Below are 24,800 nucleotides of genomic sequence, written 5' to 3'. Positions count from 1 at the left end.
CAAGTGAATTTACTAGTTTTAGGCATTTTTTTTCTTTTTCTGGAAAACAAGTCAATTATAAAACCCAAGCAATGCAATGGTGACAGCTCATGCAGGGTTCACAGTCAACATCAACTGCAACATTTGGCCCATGTTTTTAAGCAGCAGTATTCTCAGCACAATTGCTTTTGTTGTCTTCTGTGATCTGATCGCTTCTCTTTCTGGTCTTCAGGTTATGGCCACGCGGCTCCAGGCACGGATGCGGGAAAGGCGTTCTGCATGTTTTATGCTGTGCTGGGGATTCCGCTCACACTGGTGATGTTCCAAAGCCTCGGCGAGCGGATGAACACCTTCGTCAAGTACCTGCTGAAGCGCATCAAAAAGTGCTGCGGGATGCGCATCACGGACGTCTCCATGGAGAACATGGTGACCATGGGGTTTTTCTCCTGCATGGGAACGCTGTGCATTGGCGCGGCGGCTTTCTCCCACTACGAGGACTGGAGTTTCTTTCAGTCTTATTATTATTGTTTCATAACACTCACCACCATCGGGTTCGGGGACTTTGTGGCCCTGCAGAAGAACAAAGCCTTGCAGAGAAAACCCGTCTACGTGGCGTTCAGCTTCATGTACATCCTAGTGGGGCTGACGGTCATCGGGGCCTTTCTCAACCTGGTGGTGCTACGTTTCCTGACAATGAATAGCGAGGACGAGCGGCGGGACGCAGAGGAGAGAGCTTCCCTGGCGGGGAACCGCAGTAGCATGATCATCCACATCCAGGAGGACACTCTCCAGAGGAGTCGACGGAGACGAGAGCAGCAGCAGCACCGCTACAGGCCAGAGGTCACTGATCTCCAGTCCGTCTGCTCTTGCATGCGCTACCATTCGCATGAGTTTGGGAGCTCAGTCGGTCTCGGGCTGGGAATGGGAGGAGGAGGCGGCGGCGGTACATTTCCGCACCAGAACTCGTTCGGCTCCCAGTTGAGCCCCCATCAGTACCATCACTACCACTCGACGGTGTCCTACCGCATAGAGGAGATCTCGCCGAGCACGTTGAAAAACAGCTTCCTTCCCTCCCCCATCAGCTCCGTCTCGCCCGGGCTGCACAGCTTCACAGAAAACCTCCGGCTCATGAGACGACGCAAGTCCATCTGAGGAGCGACGGCACCCGGTAACTCATCGCTGAACACACATATCCAATGCTGCTGCTCTACCAAACCTCATTCCTGCACTTTCTTTCTTTCAACATTTCCTGGCCCTTGCAAAGCGCAAGGACGTTGGATCGCGCGAGCAGGACCCTTGAACGGTTGATGGATATATGAGAACTTCGATAAAAAGCATGAAGCATGGATATCTATTTTTGCAGAAAACTTCACCTGGGCTTTCTTTGCCCTTTTGAGCAGCACCTGAGTGGGTTTGGATATAATAATATCACCCTGATATCTTATCAGACGATTTGTGTTTTGAATAATACAGAGGGAGAAATATATATATAATTTTTTAAGGGACGTGTGAAAACGTGTTTTATCAAACGGTGAGCAGCCTCTGGTTCTTTCTTAAGATTCAAGTGCCACACCATCGAAGAGGAAATAACGATAAAACTGATTTGAAAAGGACTACACAGTATCAGGTATTGTTTTCTATAAGCAATTCTATTTAAAAAGAATAAGACAATGATTCACATCATGCCAAAATATTGTTGCCAACCATAGCATGTGCATTAGTTGTTTGATGTGCGTCATCGTTTCCGTTAAACTTTTTGTTTGTTTTTCTTCCCGTTTTTGTTCGTTTAATTTCAATCAAAGGTTTTCTGTAAATTATACATGTATGTAGAGACTTTACAAGTGCGTTATATTTAGAGGTGACAGACGAGAGACAGCAAAAGTCGGTTCTGAGAGGAGAATAATTGCATGTGCTTTGTTCAAACTGGTATGCGTATACTGTTACGAGGCGAGCGATAGCTACCTTAGCACTGGATTCAATATAAAAAGCAAATAATCCTTTTAAAAGTATGTTTTGAAATGAAAGTTAAACTGCTGACTCCAAAACATCCACTAAAACAGGGCCTCACAAATGGGAACGTTACAGCATCGCCATATCATTGTTATTCATCAGGATTTATATAAAAAAGAGCACGTTGACTCGACTATTATTCCATTGTGAACAATCAATGTATAATGTATGCTAACCCTAGCAATGTTTGCTTTTCTCTCAACCATTTATTTGAATGAGACTTATTTAAATGCATCAATAAAGACAGTTATTTATGTATTTTACACTTTGATGATGTCTTGAGAGGATGCCCTGCAAATCAGATAGGCCTAAAATTGCTCTGACGTTGATTGAAAAACATAGTGCACCTCTTTTAAATGACTTGAATGTAATCAACAGTTCTTATCCTCTGCTTGTGGTAGGGATTGTTTTTGTTCACTAGCCAAATTGCATCTCTGATATAACAGCAACCATGTCACTTTTTCAGTTTTTACTGTCTAAATGTTTCCTGAATATAATATATGGGTAGCTCCGTTACAGTTAGGATGATCCAATAAACCAGAGTTGGAGTCAAGACCAGACCCTACAAGACCCAGGCCAAGACTTGACCCAATCGAGTATGAGTTTGTCGAGTTTAATGAACTGAAATGGAGAAGAGGCTGAATTTAATCACAGCATTCACTTTGTACAGTGGCTAAATAGTGGCCATTCAAAGCCATATGAAGATACCTTGTTGAATTTGGCTTTCACCTTTAGTATGTTGGAGGCCAAAAACCACAGACTATTAAAAAAAAAAAAAAATGGACGACACCTTCACTCCTACCCAGCCATGTCCAAATATGCCGCTGACTTACTGGAGCCCGGGAACACTCCCGCTGAATCTGTTCGTACAGTTTACTGCTGAGCAGCTCATTATGTTGGTGTGAAATAAACAGTTATGGAAATGTAGAACAGTTGAAGTTCCAATCTCCTCCTGAAAATCCCGAATAAAGTCAGTAGGTGCATCAGTGACTTTCTTCAGAGAAGCTGGCAATCATGACGCCACACCCACGTTTGTATAGCATAAAATCACTTGAATTTACATCAGCGTTGTAAGAACTATCTAAAATTCGGGGGGAGTTGATGGAAACATTTTGGCTTCACTTATCAGTACATGTGCGGCACACGTGCCATAAACTAAGACCAAACCTGAACTTAAAGTAATGCAACTCAGGCTACATTTATGTGGTTTTCGATGGTTCTCAAGATCTGGAGCCGTATTCACAAAACATCTTAAGGCTAAAAGTAGCTCCTAACTGGGCAATTTAGGAGAAACTCTTAAAAATAATGGGTGTGTCAGTCCTAAGTTTAGGACTCCTACATTTTTGCTCTAAGACTATTTCAAAAAGTTGCACTAAAACTAGCTCCTAAATCCACAAAACGCTATAGCAGTAGTCAAGAGGACTCCTAAGTCATTAAAGGACAAGTCTGGTGAGAAATGCCCCTAGGGGTGATTAACAGATGGTCACCGATTAGATCGTTCTCTGGGATGAGTTTTCATGAAAATCGAATGAAAAGAGTTTTATCTGGAAAACAGTCTCGACAAGTCGAGCGAAGAATGCTGTGCTAAGTGATGAACTGTGACTGGGAATCTCATATGGTCCGTTGTTTCCGGAAGAAAGCACTGAACGCAATAGACAAAATAAATAAATCAAAATAAAAATGTCCATGTTATTAGATTTCACAAACTTAATTCCTATCGACCAGCTCACTTAGCACAGCGTCCATCACTCGACTAGTCGAGACTGTTTTCCAAGATGGCGCCTGACCGTTTACGCGTAATGTACTGTCTTTATAAAGTATCTTCTTATTAAACTGTTTGTACACTTACAAAGTTCTCAATGCATCGGTTTGCATGTAGGGACCTCATTATGCTACCGTGTTAGTGTGAGGCTATTTTGAGCCTTATTAGTGGCATTAACTAGCGATTTAATTTCACTTACCCTTTGCCCCATAGACAAGCGTTATAAGCTAATCTGTTTTTAGAGATAAAACTCTTTAAATACGGTTTTCATTAAAACTCATCCCAGAGAACGATCTACTCGGTGACCATCTGTTAATCACCCCTAGGGTTATTTCTCACCGGAGTTGTCCTGTTAAATCACTTAACAATCCACCCAAAGACACTATAAAACACTAAGGCAATAGTGATAATGAATGTATCTTTAATTTTAAAAACAAGTCAGATTACCTGTGGTAGTTATTTTTATGAGTTCACACTTAGAAATAATTAAATAAAGTAAAACAATATAAGCGTATTCGACGTGCTGTGCGAAGCGATCGAAGGCTCCGAGCTCGAACTTTAGCCCAAATCCAAACCCAGAGTTCTGCCGTGTATCGCAGACCGAGAGTGAGGAATGGGGTGGTGGAAGGATGCAGAAAACTGTGGAGGTAACTAACGTAAGGTGAGTTGGCTCTCGGCTGTGAATATACCTCCTCTCGTGGTGATTAAATAGACAGTTTGAACGTGGTCCTAACAAACTTTTTTAATAAAAAAATCCTTTTCGCATAAATTCTGCAATCTCTAGATGCAGACATGTTAGAGTCTGACAATTTGCTGAACATATACTAGTTTAATTAGTGACACTTACTTTTTAAAATCTTTATTTGAATATGGCAACATTCTTATTTTAAAGGAACTGTATGTAAGAAATGTATTTCAATTAATCATAAAATGGTCCTGATATGACACTAGACATTAAGAAATCATGTTAATTTCAAATACTCATATCACTGACAGCAGTAGTCCGGCCAGGATATTGTCATTTAAAAGTTGTTGTTCAGTCCTCAACTGATGTTGATGTTGACATGTTGTGTTTTGGCCTGAAGCTCCACCCTCCACCTATCGACCAATCACGAAGTCAGTAGTGTTTCTGCACCCGGGTTGCCAGATCTGCTCTAGTTACCACAGCTGCAGCTACAAACATTCCTGCTGATCCTGCAGCATATCTGGCAACCTCGGGTCAGGGGAGGGGGAAAGAGATACACCTGCAGTACCAGTTTTGGCCACAATCTTACATACACTTCCTTTAAAATCTTTATTTGAATATAAGAGCATGAATCCACATTCAACTAAATATTTCTACAATTAAATCACTGACAGAGACCCCTCCATTATCAGCCAATCACTGTGGTCATAGTTAGTAAGCATGATGACATCAACCATAGCAACGAGGTCAACCCCACCCTCACGCTTAGCTTAAGACTTTTCTCTGTTCCTTAGTAAAAGTTGCTCTCAGCAGTTTTGTGAATAGGTTTTAAGAGAAAACTCTCAACTAAAAACTTTTGCAGTTTAGGAGAACTCTAAGTGGCAAAATAAAATGTTTCGTGAATACGACCCCAAGACTCCAACTCTGACAGTAATTAACCAATAAAATACCATCTCAAATACTGGCTAGCAAGTCTTTTTTTTTTATGGGTATAGAAGGTTGATTGGATTAATGGTTCCATTGATTGTCATTTTCTTGTGTGTTTTTTGTTGTTGTTGCATTTCAATTTCATTTCACCACCTCAGTCTCAGTTGGTCTCTAATGGTGTGTTCACACTTGTAGTTCAGTGCAGATGGTTCATTTGGTCCAGACCCTGATGGGCAACATCATGACTGTGATAAGAAAAAAACAGGTATGCTTGAGGATGTTATCGTTTTTGGGGTTGCACCTTGTGACATCATGTCCTGTTTTTGGTTCATTTACATGTCTTACATGGTCCGTGTTTCGTTCATATTTCAGTCGAACCGCAGTTCGGGAGTTTATTTGGAATGACCGGATGGCAGCATTCACGCTTATTCAAAAGAACCGCACTAACAGAAAAATTGCATCAGGGTTTGTTTTAATAGAACCAAAACATGCCAAGTGTGAACACACCCTTATTTTACCTCTGTGGAGCCAATCAGAAGCAGTCAGGATGGTTTGTTTTAATCTAAAATCCAGGAATCTTGGGCAGATGACTAGTAATATATTAGATGAAATGTAACACAAAAAGCACGCTTCCGATATGAAATAATTAGCCAAAGGTTTTAGGTGGTAAATGACTTTGGATTGAAACCCTGTTGATGTTTTCTTAGAATAATAAATCTTGAATAATTGTCTTGATGTGGATCACTGAGGTATGCAAAGCCCAAAGTGCCCGCCAAAGTAATTCGGTTTCAGACAAGACTAATTAATGAGAGAAATTCCAGAGGGACTCCGGCGCTCCCGTGCACTCTTTTAGTTAATTTCCGAGTCTGCCAGCGGGACGCGTTTCCAGGCTCAAACAGCTCACCCTTCTAATACCAATCAACTTGACGTCTGACATTCTGGATTTCACAGCATATGTTGCAGCACTCATGTAAATTTATGTAAATCGCTACCATTTTATAACATTGTACAGTGCATATATTGTAAGTAGTTATATCCTTGACAAATTAAAAAGGCATATTTTAAACTCAGATGCATTCCCATTTTTACAGCATTCAGCATACTGTATATGTGCCTTGAAGGGGTATATTTCAAATGTGGAGTTTGTATTTCATTAAGGCACATACTCGAGAATCATATTCAGATATAAGCAAATGGATTAAAATACTTCTTTGTCAAAAAAACAAAAAAGCTAAAAAGTGAAATCAAATAAAGCCAAAGCAACTAATCGTCATAAATGACGCCGCCACCCAAACAATGCACAAACATATTTTAACGTTAACACGTCCACTGTTTCACTAGCACAACAAAAACGAAAAGCATTATTTTCCACTTTTTATTGTTTGTCACTTTAACCTATGTATGTATTTATGTATATGATGGTTTCTGGGGTCAGGACAGAATAACATGTATTTTACATCAATAAACTGTACTTGCATACTATATATAATAGCCTGATGACAATTACTCAGACAGACGAGCTTGTATGGACTAGATGAAATGTAATAACTTTAGGACTGGCAACAGATCCACTGCTGTGGGTGAGCATTGACATAAAACGTGTATCAAAGCATAGTTATTATTATAGGGGTGACAGGAGTTAATACGAGGATATAACTAGTAGTCTCCCATATATATTTGGATTTTTCTCTGTCAGCAGAGAAGCAAACGCTTGTTGTGACCATGTCTTTTTCATTTGTTTACTCTCAGCGTCTATATTTTTATCTTAATGCTGCATGAATATTGCATTGTTAAATCTGTCTGTCCACCCACAGCAGTGTGATTCACGCTGCCGTATAAATATGATTATTCAAAATAATCACCACGTGTTGCTCTGTATTCATTTCTACAATTACCTCTTTCGGCAATAGAATCCATTATTGAGGGATCTTCTCTAAAGATCCCACTACATCGAATAATCTGTGTGTCCCTCTCTGACTGAAGAAGAGAATCCGTCAAGATGCGGATTCAAACTGTCAGAACATGTTGTTTTTGCCTTTATTGGGAAAACTTGCAATGAGCATTTTGTTTGTTTGTCTTATTTGTTGTGTGTGCATGACAGTGTGGCCGGCTGACCTCTTGACCACATGAATGGGGTGAATTAAACATTTGAATTAAAAAAAAAAGTCAACTTCCCTATTCTCTTACCGAGTGCTCTCTGATTGGCCGTTTCTGTATCACATGCCAATTTGCAGGTTGGCCGCATCCGAAATCACATACCTCCCTACTATATAGTAGGTAATGTGACAAAAGAAGTACGTCCGAATTCACAGTACTCATAAAAGAGTAGGCAAAAAGTGCCTGGATGATTTACTACTTCCAGCGAGTTTCTGAAGTGTGCAAACGATGAACATTTTACTATCCCATGAGGCAATGTGAGAGGATTTTGTGATTTGATGTCGAATATGGTGCACAGTTTTCACGTGCATATATGCACTTTATGACCTGTATATGACACGCTCTGGGGTAGGACGGGGGTGGGTTCGTGCGTATAATACGCCATAAAGTGCGTATCATATGCACGAGGAAAACTGCGTATCATATGCACGCAAAACTCATTTTGGCGTATACATTCAACGACGTTGCACACTTGTATTATTGATATGCATTTTCATGTAATCGGGCTACTGGATGTAATACGTCTGGATTACATTCATACTACACACAGATATCTATATACAGTAGAACGTACTTTTTTTAGTGATCGAAGTATGTGTGTATGTGATTTCGGACACAGCCATGTTTTTTGGTTTTATTGGTGACAGAAAATGTTTAGTTTAGTTTTTGTATATAAATAAAAAATCTTTACCGTACACACACACACACACACACACACACATTTTAAAATAGCTAGATTAAAAAATTGATTAAATACTCACATCATTGATATCTTAGCATAATTAAAATATTAGTTTTTATTCAGATTTTGAATTCATTTTTATACTCTCTGTATTTTAATGGTAAATGTTAATAAGTTTGTTGTGTTTTTGTCATTTTTATTAGTTTTTTAGTGCTGTCAAATTAATCGTGACTCGCATCCAAAATAAATATATGTTTACATAATGTGTGTGCATACTTATTTTGTATATTTGCAATACACAAACATATATGTATATATTTAGGAAAAAATTGTTATATTTATGTATAATATAAATGAATATTAATGCTAATATTCCTTAAATATATACATACTGAAATATTCAAAATGTAAAACTGTTAATATTTAAGAAATATTTGCATGTATATCATTTGTATTATTTATAAACATAAATATTTTATATATTAATATAACACTTCTTAAATATATACATGGATGTGTGCATTTATATGTTATATACATAATGATAAACAGTTAACACACATATTATGGAAACACACACTTTTATTTTGGATGCAATTAATCGTTTGACAGCACTTTTCTTTTTCTTTTTCTTTTTTTTTATACATCAAGTTATAAACTAAACTTTTTTAGTTTGGTTAATTACCCTGACTCAAATACATGCACTAACACAATCTGCATTCACATCTGTGCACATGACTTTTTAACAGTTACTGTTTGCAAATAACCATGTTGCCAAAGTCTTTTTCCCCCAGTGCTGGCAATAAGAATGCAGAGCGCGCTTTCTCTCTGGGCCCAAAATTAGTCTGTTTTCTCAGTGCATGATGGGAGGTGAAAGGTGCTGTATCACACCACACAATCCTTCCCACCTTATCTCTCACATCAGCATCTCTCCAGCAGCTGTCGAAAGGCATATATGAGTCCTTTGCGTGCCACACAGAAAATCAGTAGAATTCCTCAAGATGCCATTTAAACTTTAACTAGTCAATAGATCAAATGCTGTGACGTTTATTGCTGCTCACTGTATAGTCATTCCGCTGTAGTTAGGCAATCTAAACTGAAGATCTAGTAACTGATCAAAACATTACATCATCACAATGTCTTTGCAAATCTACATTTTTTTTTACTTTCCATACAATTAGGAAAAAGAGACTGCATTTAATTGCTCATGTATTACATTTTATGTCTTAAAAAGGGATAGTTCCCCCACAAATGTAAATGTGATGTTTATCTGCTTACCCCCAGGGCATCCAAGATGTAGGTGTGTTTGTTTCTTCAGTAGAACACAAATGAAGATTTTTAGCTCAGCTGTTGCTCGTATAATGCTTGTCAATGGGGTGTATTTCCATGAGAGTCACTATGAGAGTAAAAAACACACAGACATACGAATCCATATTAAACACAGCGGTCCGTGGCGACACATAAATGTCTTAAGACACGAAACGAACGTTTTTGCGAGAAACCTTTTTTTTTTTTTTTTACCTCATATCAGACAAATCTCATTTAGTATTCCAACGCCATTACTTCTGTCAAGTAAGGTCAAAACCCGGATTTTTATAGATTATAGATAGATTTTACATAGATGCAAAATTTGACGGATCCGTGCTTCTATATAATTAATATTATATATATTTGGGTTTTGACCTTCTTCCATGTCCAAAAACACATACTGTGAGAGTAGCTTCTACATTTGAATTTACTTCACAACTGTTGAAAAAGAATTTTGTATACAGTATGAATATGGGTAGTATGAATGAAATTCGGACACATTATGTCACCATATTGTCACTATCATGTGATCTACCAGTGTCAGTTGCGTTGCTTCACTGCCATTCATAAATCCTCTCTCATGGCCTCATGGGATAGTAAAGTGTGTGTTATGTTAGTTTCTGTTATGGTGGGTCGTTAGGGGGGTTACCATCTCTACACTGGAAAAACTTCAGGTCGTCGTCGAAATGGTCATCTGATTGGTTGAATCCTACAGGATGTCCGCGAGACGAGTGCGTTGCGTTCTTTAACAGTCAGCCTAGAAACATGCCGCGACTCCAAACTCCCTCCTGGATGAAGAATGCCGTTGTGTTTGCAACGGTTACAATGAGCGCTTACAAGGACAAACTAAGCACTGGATTTTCAAAATGATGTGAAGTTCACTGCTCCATTGTTGCAGTAAACTTGAATAACGTTCATGGATGAATCATTTATTAGATGCACGGCCCTAAACATGACACGGAACAGCTGTGATTGGTTGCGTTACATGTCAGTCAAATGTCATCTTGGGCAGTCCTTGACCAATGAAAGCTGCGATGGAGTCCAGACCTTTTGCCGTCAGTCTGAAGGTCTGACTACACAAGACACAGTGACGAGAGGAGCATGAGCTTGGTTTGAGAACAGATTTCTGTTAAATGTTCTGTGGTACAGTACTCATTCAGCAAGTGCTAACGTTATCAAAGCATTGTTACCAATTAGCAAGGTAGCATTTATTGAATTGCAATTACTAAATTACAAATTTGCTAATTTTCTTAGCCAAATAAAAAAATGTATGTAACCAATTGCCTTCATTTTTTTAGAGTTTGGGTTTACAGTTTATGCATCTTACTTCAAACAAACAAAGTCATCATGAATATGTTTAAAATATTTAATGCAAACAAAATAATATCCATTAGAGGGGGCATTAATTAAATTGTACTATTGTCTGAGGTCAACTTGTGCTGTTTGCGTGGTTTTTACATTCAAAAACATAATAATGAATAAGTAATAGGCTATTTTCTACACTGGTTTTGAGGCTCTCTCCTGAACGCTGGACTAGAGACTTGGAAGTTAACGCCCATGGCTAGGATTGGATAATATTTGCATATTTAATGAGCTTAAGCTCCCCTGTCAGTACACGTGAGGGATTGTTTTGAAAATGTGTGGGAAACGGCATCTGGAATGAATCGCCCACGAGACTCACAAAATATCTTTATCAGACAAACCCAATGATTTATTTCTCATCCACCCGCGATTGAACGCAGAAATGATGGGAAGCTTCACAACATCCATGCTCAAAACACACCTCTTTTCTGAATGTTATAGGTCTTAAAGAAGTTACTTAAAGAAGCGCTATATAAATAAAACTTATTATTATTATTATTATTATTATTAACATCGCTTCAGTCGCATCTTAAAGTGGATTTCCACGCCACTGCTGTCACAGGACTTCACCAAATCATACCAAAGAAGTGTGTTTTTGACGGAGCGGTCCCAGCGATAAAGGTTCGGTCCTGCTTTGGAAGCAGCTGGTGAGTAAAACTGCTTCAAATGTCTCTGCTGTTGCTTATCGTCGCGTGAGTAAACATCAGTAAACGGCACGATCGCGTGCTTCGTCATTCAAATGCGCTAACGGTTACTCCATTGCTGTTCTCTGTATAATGTTACACTAGTCTGACGTGCAAAAACATTTTGCTTGCTAAGGTCTAACGTTAGTCGCATACAATAGTCCATAAACCGAATCATGTCCTCATAAACGTCGAGTAAAGACACACAAATGTTGACAGGCCACTAAATACAGTACATACCACAGAGACGGACGTCCTGATGTTGCTGTTTCTCCTGTTCAATTTATTTCTGCCTCAGATTTGATTCTGGATCATTATCTGTATTAGCTGAGATAGCCATGGGTTCCTTCACGCTTTAGGACGTCACCGCTTTGTTCGCGATCCTCATTCTTTGCGGACACCTGGATTGCAGAGGTGCGCACAGCTTCATAAATCAGGTGGTGAGAAGAGTGTAAGCATAATCGCCAACATATATGGCCGTTTCTACGCAAGATTGATAAATGAGGGCCATTGTGATTTAACCCTGGGTTAAGAAAATGTTCAAATTTTAACCTAAGTTAATAATTCACACTGTACTGCCACCAAACTCTGAGGTTAGAATCACAAAACTTTAAGGAACGCCTCACAATCTGTGGTTAAAAATGCTAACATTGTGCTAACAGTATAAGCTGAAACTCGTTAAATTTTATAATTGAAACTTTTTAACCCAAAGTTAACGCTGCATACTATTTATAATTTGATGTGGAACAGTCCTACTTGTAGGCTACCTGTGCCTTCTGACAAAAAAAGATGCTCATAAGATGACATACAAAGAAACAAAATGGCAATGCTAACATTTGCTTGCAGGTGTTCGTTTGTCAACACAGAAGACTCCTTGAAACCAAATTGCAGAGGATAAATGCTGTTAATGAAGTTGTTCTGCAGGTGTGCGATTCTCAGCACTGAAGGTAATTTACACACCTGTTTCTTATTACCACGTAGGAGCTTTGACATATTGATGCATTTATATTTGCTAAAATGTGAATGTTTATCATTATAATGCTTAGCCAAAGGGGCTTTGATAATCTATGGGGGAAAAAATCCCTCTGCACAGGATCCTGTAGATACTTGCAGCAGCTTTGCATTGAAGATTCTTTTGCAATGGCATACAGTTTTAAGTTAGTGTGGATCTACTGTAGTGTGATGTAAGTGAGAGCAAACCTGACTTATACACAGCGGAGCTAACAGAAGCAACATCACCTTCTCGATGTGTGAAATCTAAATGAATCCTAGTGATGGAGCAAGACTTTAAGAGAGAGAAAGAAGGAGCTGGATGTGCCTGCAAATTTCACTGCAAACCTATTTGTGGAAACCACACTCACAACTTGAGTGGAAGAATATGAAGCTGTCATTTTCTGCCAATAAAAAGTGTGTGTCTGTTTTAGTGCATGAGTGAGAAAAGCACTGCGTTTGTTCAAGACAGGCAGTAAGTAAGAGCTACTAGCTGTGTTGGGCAGTAAGTACTAGCTCCAAGCACATCTATATTTCATTATGAATATTTCAGTGGCATAAAACCTTTATAAAATGAACAGATTTCATTAGAAAATCTGATTCAATGAGCCTCATGCTCATTTGCAAATGCACCTCAACTGAAAATACGCAAGTTACAGTTAGCCAGTCGATATGCTAACAATTGGCATTACTTCGGGGAAAGAATTGTTAAATTTCATTAGGTCTGTTTTTTTCCAACTATTTTTTTTTACAAATTAAGTAAGTTGATGTTTTTTACTGAATAGCTTGATTTCACCGCACTAAAACATTCTAAGATTGCTTAGGCCCTGTTTACAACTGGTATTAGGATGCATTTAGGTCAATCGGATTGTAGACGAAGTATACCTGGTGTTTTAATCCATATCCTTTTGTTCACTTTCAACCACTTCTGTCCAGATTTCTTAGAGGGTAGGATCTATGGGCAGGTAAATGGATAGGTTTTTCAGATCTTTTGATCTAATGGACAAAATAAGCTTGCGCAATTTACGTATGAACGCGCCTGGAGGCGACGGATAAACATATGAAGAGCATCAGCTTTCGTTTCTGCTAAACCCAACACCAATCAGGAATGGTCAGAGATCATTGTGCTTGGTGTGTTTTATGTCTTCAAACCAAATTTGGGTCTTCAGCTGACAAAGTTTAAATCCCGCCTGGCTAGCGCGCTTCCCATTGTGGCCGTTTGAGACCCATTCGACCACATGAGCGTTTACGTCTACCTCTGGAAGTGGTCAAAAGTGGAAAAGCTAAAAACGTTTTAGATCCCATTTAGACCTGCATTTAGAGTTGTCCACTTTTGATCCGATTGACCAGAACATGTTTAAACAGGGTCTTTGAATGGCATCAGAAAACCATTTTACAGTAGTGTCCAAGTCCAAGAAGATTCTGGGCAAGACTTGCTTTTATCATCAGGAATCGATTGGATGATGTAAGTAAGTTTTATGCCAGAAAGTGATGTCATGGATGCTGAAGGTCAACTTCACCCTCCAGAGCATCTCGATGTATCCAAATGTATCGCTTGCTTTTCAGCTCTTTTGTAATTAGCTATTTTTCTCAAAGAGTTTATTATAATAACATCAACTAGCATTAAATAACTGTGTTTAATTTTTGTAAGATATTAAAAAAGGTGCATTAACTAGAGCTGTAGCCTAAAACAATGACTAAATAGCTATTTGTTTAACAGGTTTGGTATGGAAGCTTGTTTTCGCCATGGAATAAAAAAATTTTTTAATTGCGACTTTTTATCTCACGATTTTGACTTTTTTTCCTCACAATTGCAAGTTTACATCTCACAATTCTGACTTTAGGTATATAATGCAATTCTGAGGAAAAAAGTTAGAATTGCGAGATGTAAAGTCACAATTGGAAGTTCTAAAGTCAGAACTGTAATTAAGTATAAAGTCGCAATTCTAACTTTTTCTCGCAGTTCTGACTTTATAACTCACAATTCAGAGTTTATATCTCGCAATTCTGACATCATAACTTGCAATTGTGACTTTATATCATAATTCTGAGAAAAAAAGTCAGAACAGCGAGATGTAAACTCGCAAATGCGAGAAAAAAGTCAGAATTGTAAGATAAAATGCTGCAATTACCTTTTAAAATGTTTTATTATTATTTTTCTGTGGCAGAAACAAGATTCCATGGTTTGGTGGTCTGACAAAAAATATCATTGACAGAAAGAGAGAGAAAATACAGAGCCCCTAAAGTAACTTGGTGATTGAAAATATGAGATGGGAGGGGAAAAAATATTTCAATGCTTTTGTCTTCTCTCGCAAAATCTTTGTGTTCCCCCGGGAAACTTTGCTTTTGCTTGCAAAGAACTCAAAGGTTTTGCGAACGAATGCAAAGTTTCTCTGTGGAATGCGAAACATTCACGAGAGAACACAAAAGCATTGACTTATTTTTCCTCCCTGCTCATAGTAAAACGAACCTATGAAGGTAAATAGAGTAAATTCGATTTTATGTTAACTTATCTTCTTGGTCCAGGCTGAGAGCATAACAGAATCTATTACACAGTATTATTTTCTACAGAGCTGATTTCTAATGCTAATCACAGCGCTGTCATCAGTGACAGAATACATTAGCTAATACTCCAGAAAATGAATATTCTTTTCACTCTTTTTCCCGGTTCTCGGTGATGTTGTAGTTCAGCAGCCTCTATGACATCAACGTCCTCAGTGTTTCGTAGGTCTACAGCTGGATGCCGGCCTTTATTGAGTAGGTGGAAGCGAATGTTCCTCGGCCCTATTCATCTCCAGCGGCTCCTCGCTAATTAAGCTGTCAGGCTGCTGTTTGAGGCCGGGGGAGAGCGACAGCATAAGAGCAGTGGTGGAGGAAGGCTGGATCTCTGCCGCTGGATCCAGCCTGTAATTTAAAACGCAGCTCAAAAGAGCTTCAGCGCCCAGCCAAGCCACCCGAGGAGGGGAACTAACCTCTTGCTTTATAAATCACTGATATGAACGGCCTGTCTAATATGCAGGTGCTGAGAGAGAGCGATTCCACAAGCTTATGTACACATGTTGCATAATGCATATGCATATGCACATATAATCCCTGCAGTGAGAGCCGAAAGGCCGAATCCAAAATACTGGGAATGAAAAGAAAAAAAAACCTGGACAGTTTTGTGATTTACAAAAAGTAATTAAGTAAATAAGTAGGTAAATTGATTATTACAGTTAATGCCCAGAGCCCCCCCTCAGCTAAAAGGGCAGTTATGGGGGCATAAACCTAAAGGGTGTCTTTGTGCCTCTTCACAGACACAAAATGCAATTAAAATGTTTGTTGAACATGAACAGGGCCCTTACATGGCAACGAGATGCGTTTAGCCACTTAGCCATTGTTTAAATTCACATAAATAATGTTTTAGACGGCTAGATGTATCTCGCGCTGAAGTCCCGTGGGAACTCTGTGTAGCCGGAAAAGGGTAATACTCCAGTTAGGAGGAGCATTGTGTGTGTAAAGCATGATTATTTTATTATTGCACATTTTTCTTCTGTGCCCACATGGAAGGATAAATAAAGTTTACTTTACCTCCACAGTGGCTGCACCCGTCTTCAACCACAGAATGGCATTTTTCTTCAACCAACCCCGCTGTGTTGTGTCTGTGTAAGTTAGTCATCCTTGTCAAAGCGTTAGCTACAAATGTTCACATCTGTTGCCATAATTCGGAAAGGCACAAACGCGAACCATTTCTTCTTCACTTGTGAGCCCGATCGGATCATCACTCTCATCACTCGAACGAATCATTCTTTTTAACCGGTTCTTTTTAGTGAACAGGGCGAACCAGTTCACCAAATCAGACTGAATCGTTCTAAACGGTTTTTGTCTCAAATCAGCGCTGATCACACGTTAATTTAGTTACTCACTTTCTGACATGAGTGACAGTCCCTCCGAATAGAAATAAACGAATGTCTTGAAGTATATGTTGTAACTCCAACTGTTTACTGAACTGAGTCATGTTTTGCTGAGAGATCTGATGAACTCATGAGACGCTGATACTGAGCATGAGCGAGTAACTGAACGAGCAGCGGTTCTCGGATCAGGAGTACAGAATCGAAAACCGTTTCTTTCGGACATGTTCGATACTGAGACCCGACGAGCCGATGAGCAGAGCAATGAGATCACTCTTCACACACAATGCTCCTCCCAACTGGAGTATTACCTTTTTCCGGCTACAGTGAGTTTCCACGAGACTTCAGCGCGAGATACATCTAGCCGTCTAAAACACTATTTATGTGAATTTAAATAATGGCTAAGTGGCTAAACTCATCTCGTTGTCATGTAAGGGCCCTGTTCATGTTGGACAGACATTTTAATTGCATTTTGTGTCTGTGAAGAGGCACAAAGACACCCTTTATGTATATGACTCCATAACTGCTGTTTTAGCTGAGTGGGAGCTCTGGGCATTAACTGCAATAGCTCTGTGTTGCAAGCGTTTCTTTTTCTATTGACAGTACTCACAAAGATATAACAATCAAGATTAACTTTAAAATTCTAAGGAGTTCTCCTTTAAATAAAGGTTAAAGAAAATGAACAAAATCACATTATGACCTAATATTGTGCTAGTCTCTCTTTTGCTGCCAAATCAGCCCTGACCCATCGAGGCATAGACTCCACTAGACCCCTGAAGATGTGCTGTGGTAACTGGCACCAAGATGTTAGAAACAGATCTTTTAAGTCCTGTAAGTTGCAGGGTGGGGCTTCCATGGATCAGACTTGTTTGTTCAGCACATCCCACAGATGCTCAACTGGATTGAGATCTGGGGAATTTGGAGGCCAAGTCAACACCTAAACTCGTTGTGCTCCTCAAACTATTCCTGAACTATGTTTGCTTTGTGGCAGGAGCATTAGCCTGCTGGAAGAGGCCACAGACACCAGGGAATACCGCTTCCATGAAAGGGTGAACATGGTCTGAAACAATGCTTAGGTAGGTGGTACGTGTCAAAGTAACATCCACGTGGATGACAGGACCCAAGGTTTCCCAGCAGAACATTGCCCAAAGCATCACACTGCCTCTGTCAGCATGCAACAAACTGTGATCAACTGCAGTATTCTGACATCTTTCTATCAGCACCACCATTAACTTCTTGAGCTATTTAAGTTACAATAAATTGTCTGCCTACGCTCCCCACATGCATCAATGAGCCTTGGCCACCCATGATCCTGTTGCTGGTTCACCACTGTTCCTTCCTTGCACCACTTTTGATTGATCTGACCACTGCAGACCGGGAACAGCCCACAAGACCTGCAGCTTTGCACATCAACTTTGAGGACAAAAAATAAATAAAAATTATATATATATAATTTTAAATAGAAGACTTCCAATGCAAAAGCCTCTAAAAGCCACCCCAGTCAAAAATTTGAGTGAATGACAATGCTGAGTGAATGGTCTCTGCACATACGTTCATCAAATACTTTCACTTCAAACCTGCTAAATTCCAGCCTCAGCCCATTCAGAATTACCAGTGTTAGGAACCTGAAAAAAATGCTAATTTGAAAGAAAAACATCAGACACACCTAGAGGCTTTTGCATCTGAAGTCTACACACACACACACACACACACACACACACACACACACACACATAATTTAGTATGTTTTTAAGGCCATTTGAATTATGAGGACATTTGATATGTAATACCAGTGTAATACCCATGTAGTTATACAAATTTGTGTCCTCATAAACCACACACACACACACACACACACACACACACACACACACACACACACACACACACACACACACACACACACACACACACACATGCTCATAATGGATGTCATACAACATGAATACGTTATGTTATACACACATATATACAACATACTGTATGCATGTGCATTAGCTTCATAAGTTTCATAAGCTATTTAAATTTTAATAAAGAGTAATGAAAAATTTAGCTAATGCACTAGGGCATTCTGGGACAAAATCCACCTTCATCAAAAATGACTTGGGTTTTATTACTGTTCTTTTCATTTCAGATTATATCCTTTAGCACCCTATTGCCATTATGTCAAATAAATGATATTGGCATAAGAACGCATGCAAATGTGATGCAAAACGCCAGAAGAATAAATCTCCAAAAACAAACTACATTACATTTTGGTCATTCAAATCTGAGTTTACGACTTTCTCTGTGCTAAACTATTTATGTGGGGTGGATTAAAGTAATAATTTATCCAAAAATAAAACTGCTGTCATTGTTTTCTCACTCTCATGTTTGTGGTGCATTAAGATTGAAGCATGAAAACACTGTGTAACAGTGGGTGTCTAAAATCCCTCATATAAAATGCGGTCAGTGACCCCTCCACAGGAGACTGCGACTAAATCTCAGCACTTTTGTTCATCGTGTGGCTGTCTGGAGAACCGCAGAGTCAACCGTCACAAACCCTGTGAGATTCTCGTCTTTGCTGTAATAACCTCTTTTTCTCTCTGCACTACAGGTGTTTGACATTTCAGCAGAAACAACTTTAGGCTGAGACATTCAATGAACTTCACCAGGCATCTGAAAAACGTATTTTTCTCTAGTAGGATGCCTGGAAACATCCTGGCATCCTTGAGAAAGATGTGAGAACAACTTTTGTGAACTAATAGACATGAAATTGCACATGTTGCACCTGGTGATGAAAGAGAATTAGACAAATTGTCATATTTTAAGGCTTGGAATGACAGCTTAGAATTATACCTTACATTCAAAAAATTTCTTGTCTCTTTTCACTTGGTGGAAAATCTCTGTATACTTTGGCCAGCAACACCCTTTCGATCACACAGAACAAACCATTTAGCAATACCCTGACAGCCACCATGTACACCCTAGCAACCACCTTAGTAATGCCCTGGCATCAACCCAGAAAACTCTAGCAACAACTTAGCAACACCCAGGCAGCCACACAGAACACAGTAGCAACACAATGGCATCAAACCAGAACACCTTAACAACCACTTAGCAAAACCCAGGCAGCCAGGCACCCTAGCCACAACTTAGAAACACCCTGACATCCACCCAGAACACCTGGCAACACCCTGGCAACCACCCAGAACACTTTAGTAATACCCTGGCAGCCACATACTGTAGCAACACCTTGACAGCCCCCCATAGCACCTAAGCAACACCTTGAACATCACATAGAAACACCTGGACAGCCACCCGGAATAACCTTAACAACCACTTAGCAAAACCCAGGCACCCTAGCCACCACTTAGCAACCCCCTGACAGCCAACCAGAACACCTTAGTAATATCCTGGCAACCACTTACTATACCAACACCTTGACAGGCGGGCACCCTAGCAACCACTTATCAACACCCTGGCAGCCACTCAGAATAGCTTAGTTGTATCTTGGCAACCACTTACTGTAGAAACACCCTGGCATCTACATTAGTAATGCATTACTAATGTAGATGCCAGGGGTGGCAGGGATGTAGGGGTGGCAGTGGCTCAGTGGTTCATGTAGATTGTCTACAAACCGAAAGGTTGGTGGTTTGATCCCCGGTTCCACCTGACCAAGTGTCGAAGTGTCCATGAGCAAGACACCCAACCCCAGCTGCTCCCGACGAGCTGGATGGCGCCTTACATGGCTGACATCGCCGTCGGTGTATGAATCGGTGAATGTGAGGCAAAAATGTAAAGCGCTATAGGCCATAGGGTCTGTTAAAAGCGCTATATAAATGCAGTCCATTAGTACATTACTAATACCCTGGTAGAACACCCTAGCAACCGCTTAGCAACACCCAGGCAGCCAAACACCCTAGCCGCCACTTAGCAACACCTTGGCAGTCATGCAGAACACCTTAGCAACCCCTTAGCAACACCCAGGAAGTCACTCAGAACACCTGCATCAACCCAGAACACCCTAGCAATCACTTAGCAACACCCAGGCAACCACCCAGAACACTTTAGTACTGTAGCAACACCTTGACAGCCACCCATAGCACCTAAGCAACACCTTAACCATCACATAGAAACACCTGAACAGCCACCCAGAATAACCTTCATCCAGATAATTCCAGTTATCATTTAGCAACTCCCAGGCAGCCACACAGAACACAGTAGCAATACCCTGGCATCAAACCATAAAACTACCTTAACAACCACTTAGCAAAACCCAGGCAGCCAGATACCCTAACCACCACTTAGCAACACCCTGACAGCCACCCAGAACACCTTAGTAATATCCTGGCAACCACTTACTATATCAACACCTTGACAGATGGGCACCCTAGCAACCACTTAGCAACACCCTGGCAGCCACTCAGAATAGCTTAGTAATATCCTGGCAACCACTTACTTTAGCAACACGCTGGCAGCCACTCGGGATACTTTAGTAATACCCTGGCAGAACACCCTAGCAACCACTTAGCAACACCCTGGCAGCCAAGGACCCTAGCCACAACCTAACAACACAATGGCAATCATGCAGAACACCTTAGTAACCACTTAGCAACACCCAGGAAGCCACTCAGAACACCCTAGCAATACCCTGGCATCAACCCAGAACACCCTGGCAATCACTTAGCAACACCCTAGCATCCAGTCATGCTAACCACCACTGGCAGACACCCAGAACACCTTAGTAATACCTTGACAGCCACCCATAGCACCTAAGCAACACCTTGACCATCACATAGAAACACCTGGACAACCACCGAGAATAACCTAACAACCACTGACAGGGCATCCACCCAGATCATCCCAGTTACCACTTAGCAACACCCTTATGTCCACCCAGAACACCTTAGCAACATCTGAGCAACCACCTAGAACACCCTGGCAAATGCTCATACATCTTAGCCAGGACCAACCTGGCAAACAGCCAGAACACCTTAGTAACAACATTGCAACCATCCAGCAGAACCTAGCAACCACTGAGCAACACTGATTGCAAACATTTTTAAATAAGCTAAATATATGTATCCAGAGTGTATGCCATGTTCACCTGTGATGGCTTTGAAGTGAATGTGTTATCAGTAGTTCCTCACAACCCAACAAATATGGTGAACCAGAGCAAAAATGAAAATGGAGAAAGGAAATGCACACCAAAGCACCATTATCAGCTGGTTCCATCTGAACAATCACATCTGTGAGCGGATAAGGACAGATGGATATGGCTGCTTTGAAGGCATGAGGTTTCAGGCAGATTGTTACAATTCTTCAGAACATTTGAAAGCCTGCGCGGCACTGATGCTCGTTAAGCCCATTGCCCTTTTGAAACCAATTTCGTTGTCTCTGCACTCATGCCTGTGCGAATATGTGGTCAGCTTGCTTTTTCAGGCCGTCGCGCCCCGTGCGGCTCTCTGCTCGGTCTGGATTACGACAGCACTTTCCCTGCTCTAGGTCACCAGGATCAGCTCTCACTCAACACCACAGCCATACATATAATCCCATCAGCCCCAGCATGGAAGAAGAGGATTTCAGAGTGACTATGAGGACTTGAGTGAAGATTAGGCCACTGGATCTCTCATCCCGCCTCACAAATAGAGAGTAAGATCGTCAAACCGGGGATCATTTGCTTGCTGTACATTTCCACATGTGTCGATTTAGATTGTATCGGTTTTACCAGAATTCAGAAATGTCAGAATTATGCAGAATAATTCAGGGAATTCTTTATTTCACAAAGCAAAATGCTCAACTTGACCTTTTCTTTCAATTCCCAAAGTATTTATATTTTGATTCAATATTTGTTGAAATTAAACACTGCTAATTTAGTCCAGTTAGTTTAACAGTGTTGGGTCCACCTTGACGAGTTCGAGTCAAGTCTAAGCCTGACCAATTGAGTTTGAGTTGAGTTAGTTTATCGTCTTATCTTTATTTTATGTTACTGTTTTCTTTGATATTACACATTATGTGGATTCAACTGTACTCATAAAAACATGTTGGTTACACTTATTTTAAGGTGGCATTGTTACAGTGTAATTATATACTTAAGTACTGCATTGTCTTTTTTTTTTTTTGGTTTAGGGCAGGCCAACTAAAAAAGTAAGTAACCATGCCTTAAAATTGAGTTTATTGAAATAAAACATTTGAGTTGATACAATAATTTTTTTTTTAGATTCGACAACCTTTATTAAAAGATTATTAAAAGATTTTGTAAGCATATTGGGTAATTGTGTGTGTTTTATGATGACGCAGTGAAACATGTCAAATTGTGCTATTTTCATGATTTATAAAAAAAATTATGTGGTTCAGATACAATAATATTTTGAGTTTCTATTTTTTAAACACATTTCCTTCATTGTATCAACTCAATTTTTTTATTTCAATAAACTCAAAATTTTAAGGCAAACCAGGTAACTTACTTTTTTAAGTTAAACCAACAAAAAATATTAATAGTTTTAATAAATAGAAACTCAAAATATTATCGTATCTGAACCACATAAAAAATGTGACAAATCATGAAAATTTGGCATGTTTCACTGCGTCATCACAAATAAAACACATACAATTACCCAAGATGCTTCCAAAATCTTTTAATAATATTTTAATAAAGGTTGTTGATTCTCAAAAAATGTCATTGTAGTAACTCAAATTTTTTTATTTCAATAATTAAGGCAAACAGGTAACTTATTTTAAAATATTTTTTACAGTGTGGATAGTATTAATTAACTACATGTACTTACTATAGGGTTAGTGATAGGATTAGGCTTAGTTTAGGGTTAGTTGCGTGTAATTATGCAATATTTACTAATATACTGTTATTACAGTAACTACTCAAGTTTGAGTTTGTGACATGTCACCTAAGTGAATCGATATTTTAGATTTACTTCTTTTTTCTGTCAACAGGTTCTACGTAACTGGGTTATGTTGAATTTAATTAACATTGTTTATTTCAGTAAACTTAAGTTTTTTACATAAGGTTAATTCAATGCCATTTAGCTGACTCAGGTTAACATTCTTAGTTTTGTCCTAAACTATTAAGTTCAATTATTCTAAGATGAATATCAAACAAAAAACATAACAAGCAATCTAGTTTAATCACAAAATTACAAATATTATCTATCAAGAAAATCTTTTACTAACTCTTATTAGCTAGCCAGAAGATGGTATTTTTTTGTTTTTTATTATTAAAACATCTTTAATTGTAATTAGCAGGTTGTCAGCCCAAGCACATGCTCTACACTTCAACACAATGACAACCTCCAAAAACACCAACATAACAAATACTTTTAAATACCAACATAACAAAACATTAAACATTAAAAATTCTCTCCATTTTCTCATCTTGTTAAAAATGCATCAAATATCACTATATTCAAACATTTACTCTCCGAATTCAGCCCCTTTGCAAAGCATGATGGGAAGTGAATGTCCTGTTTGTTTGGGTTATTTGATTGAAACATGTTATTTGAAAATAAAAACATCAAGTTATGTCAAAGAGAACCAGTTTTAAGTCAATATAACATGAAGCAATTACATTTTTTACATTTAAACCAGAAACCTGATATAATGGTGTTAAATCAAGATGAATTGTTTAAATAAAGTGAACAGCATACTATTTTTTTAAGTGAAATACCCAACTCTATGATTTAATAAAAAATTATAACTGTGATGTAAAACATATAGTACATTTTACCCAAATTATAGGCAGTGTATAGTGTGCAGCATTTAGAAAGCTGGAGTTCAACTCCAGTCATGCACGTTTGAGACTGCAGTCTATAGCGCCATCTAGTGCCAGCTAACAAAATAATCGTGAAAACAAAATGTGTGCCAGTAAAAGGAAAGAAGGCCATGTGTCTACTAGATCACGTGTGTGTGTGTGTGTGTGTGTGTGTGTGTGTGTGTGTGTGTGTGTGTGTGTGTGTGTGTGTGTGTGTGTGTGTGTGTGTGTGTGTGTGAGCATGTTTATGTGGTTTATGAGGACACAAATTTGTATAACTACATGGGTATTACACTGGTATTACATATCAAATGTCCTCATAATTCAAATGGCCTTAAAAACATACTAAATTATGTTTTTTTGAGAATGTAAAAATGCAGAATGTTTCCTGTGATGGGTAGGTTTAGGGGCAGGGGCAGTGTAAGGGGATAGAAAATACGGTTTGTACAGTATAAAAACCATTACACCTATGGAGAGTCCCTGTAAACCACATAGACCAACATGTGTGTGTGTGTGTGTGTGTGTGTGTGTGTGTGTGTGTGTGTGTGTGTGTGTGTGTGTGTCAAAGTGGCTTTGACAACAGCAGAGATCACAACACACCTGCGCACTGACCCGTGT

At 39.3% G+C, this 24,800-nt stretch overlaps 1 protein-coding gene and 1 long non-coding RNA gene across 2 annotated transcripts in view; one reads left to right on the top strand and one right to left on the bottom strand.

Moving 5' to 3' along the window:
• kcnk9 (potassium channel, subfamily K, member 9) overlaps positions 1 to 3,438 on the top strand; it is a 61,085-nt gene extending 57,647 nt beyond the window's left edge. Inside the window, exon 2 of the mRNA XM_067426627.1 lies at positions 212 to 3,438. Coding sequence (XP_067282728.1) covers positions 212 to 1,131 — 920 coding nt within the window. The 3' untranslated portion in view covers positions 1,132 to 3,438. The remainder of the gene's footprint in view (positions 1 to 211) is intronic.
• A 6,015-nt stretch (positions 3,439 to 9,453) lies between these two features.
• LOC137048463 (uncharacterized) overlaps positions 9,454 to 24,800 on the bottom strand; it is a 22,141-nt gene continuing 6,794 nt past the window's right edge. Inside the window, exon 3 of the long non-coding RNA XR_010899416.1 lies at positions 9,454 to 9,598. This is a non-coding gene — a long non-coding RNA (uncharacterized lncRNA). The remainder of the gene's footprint in view (positions 9,599 to 24,800) is intronic.

Source organism: Pseudorasbora parva, chromosome 19 (assembly GCF_024679245.1).
Source record: "Pseudorasbora parva isolate DD20220531a chromosome 19, ASM2467924v1, whole genome shotgun sequence".
NCBI classification, from domain to species: domain Eukaryota; kingdom Metazoa; phylum Chordata; class Actinopteri; order Cypriniformes; family Gobionidae; genus Pseudorasbora; species Pseudorasbora parva.
This window is presented reverse-complemented; position numbering and strand designations above follow the sequence as displayed.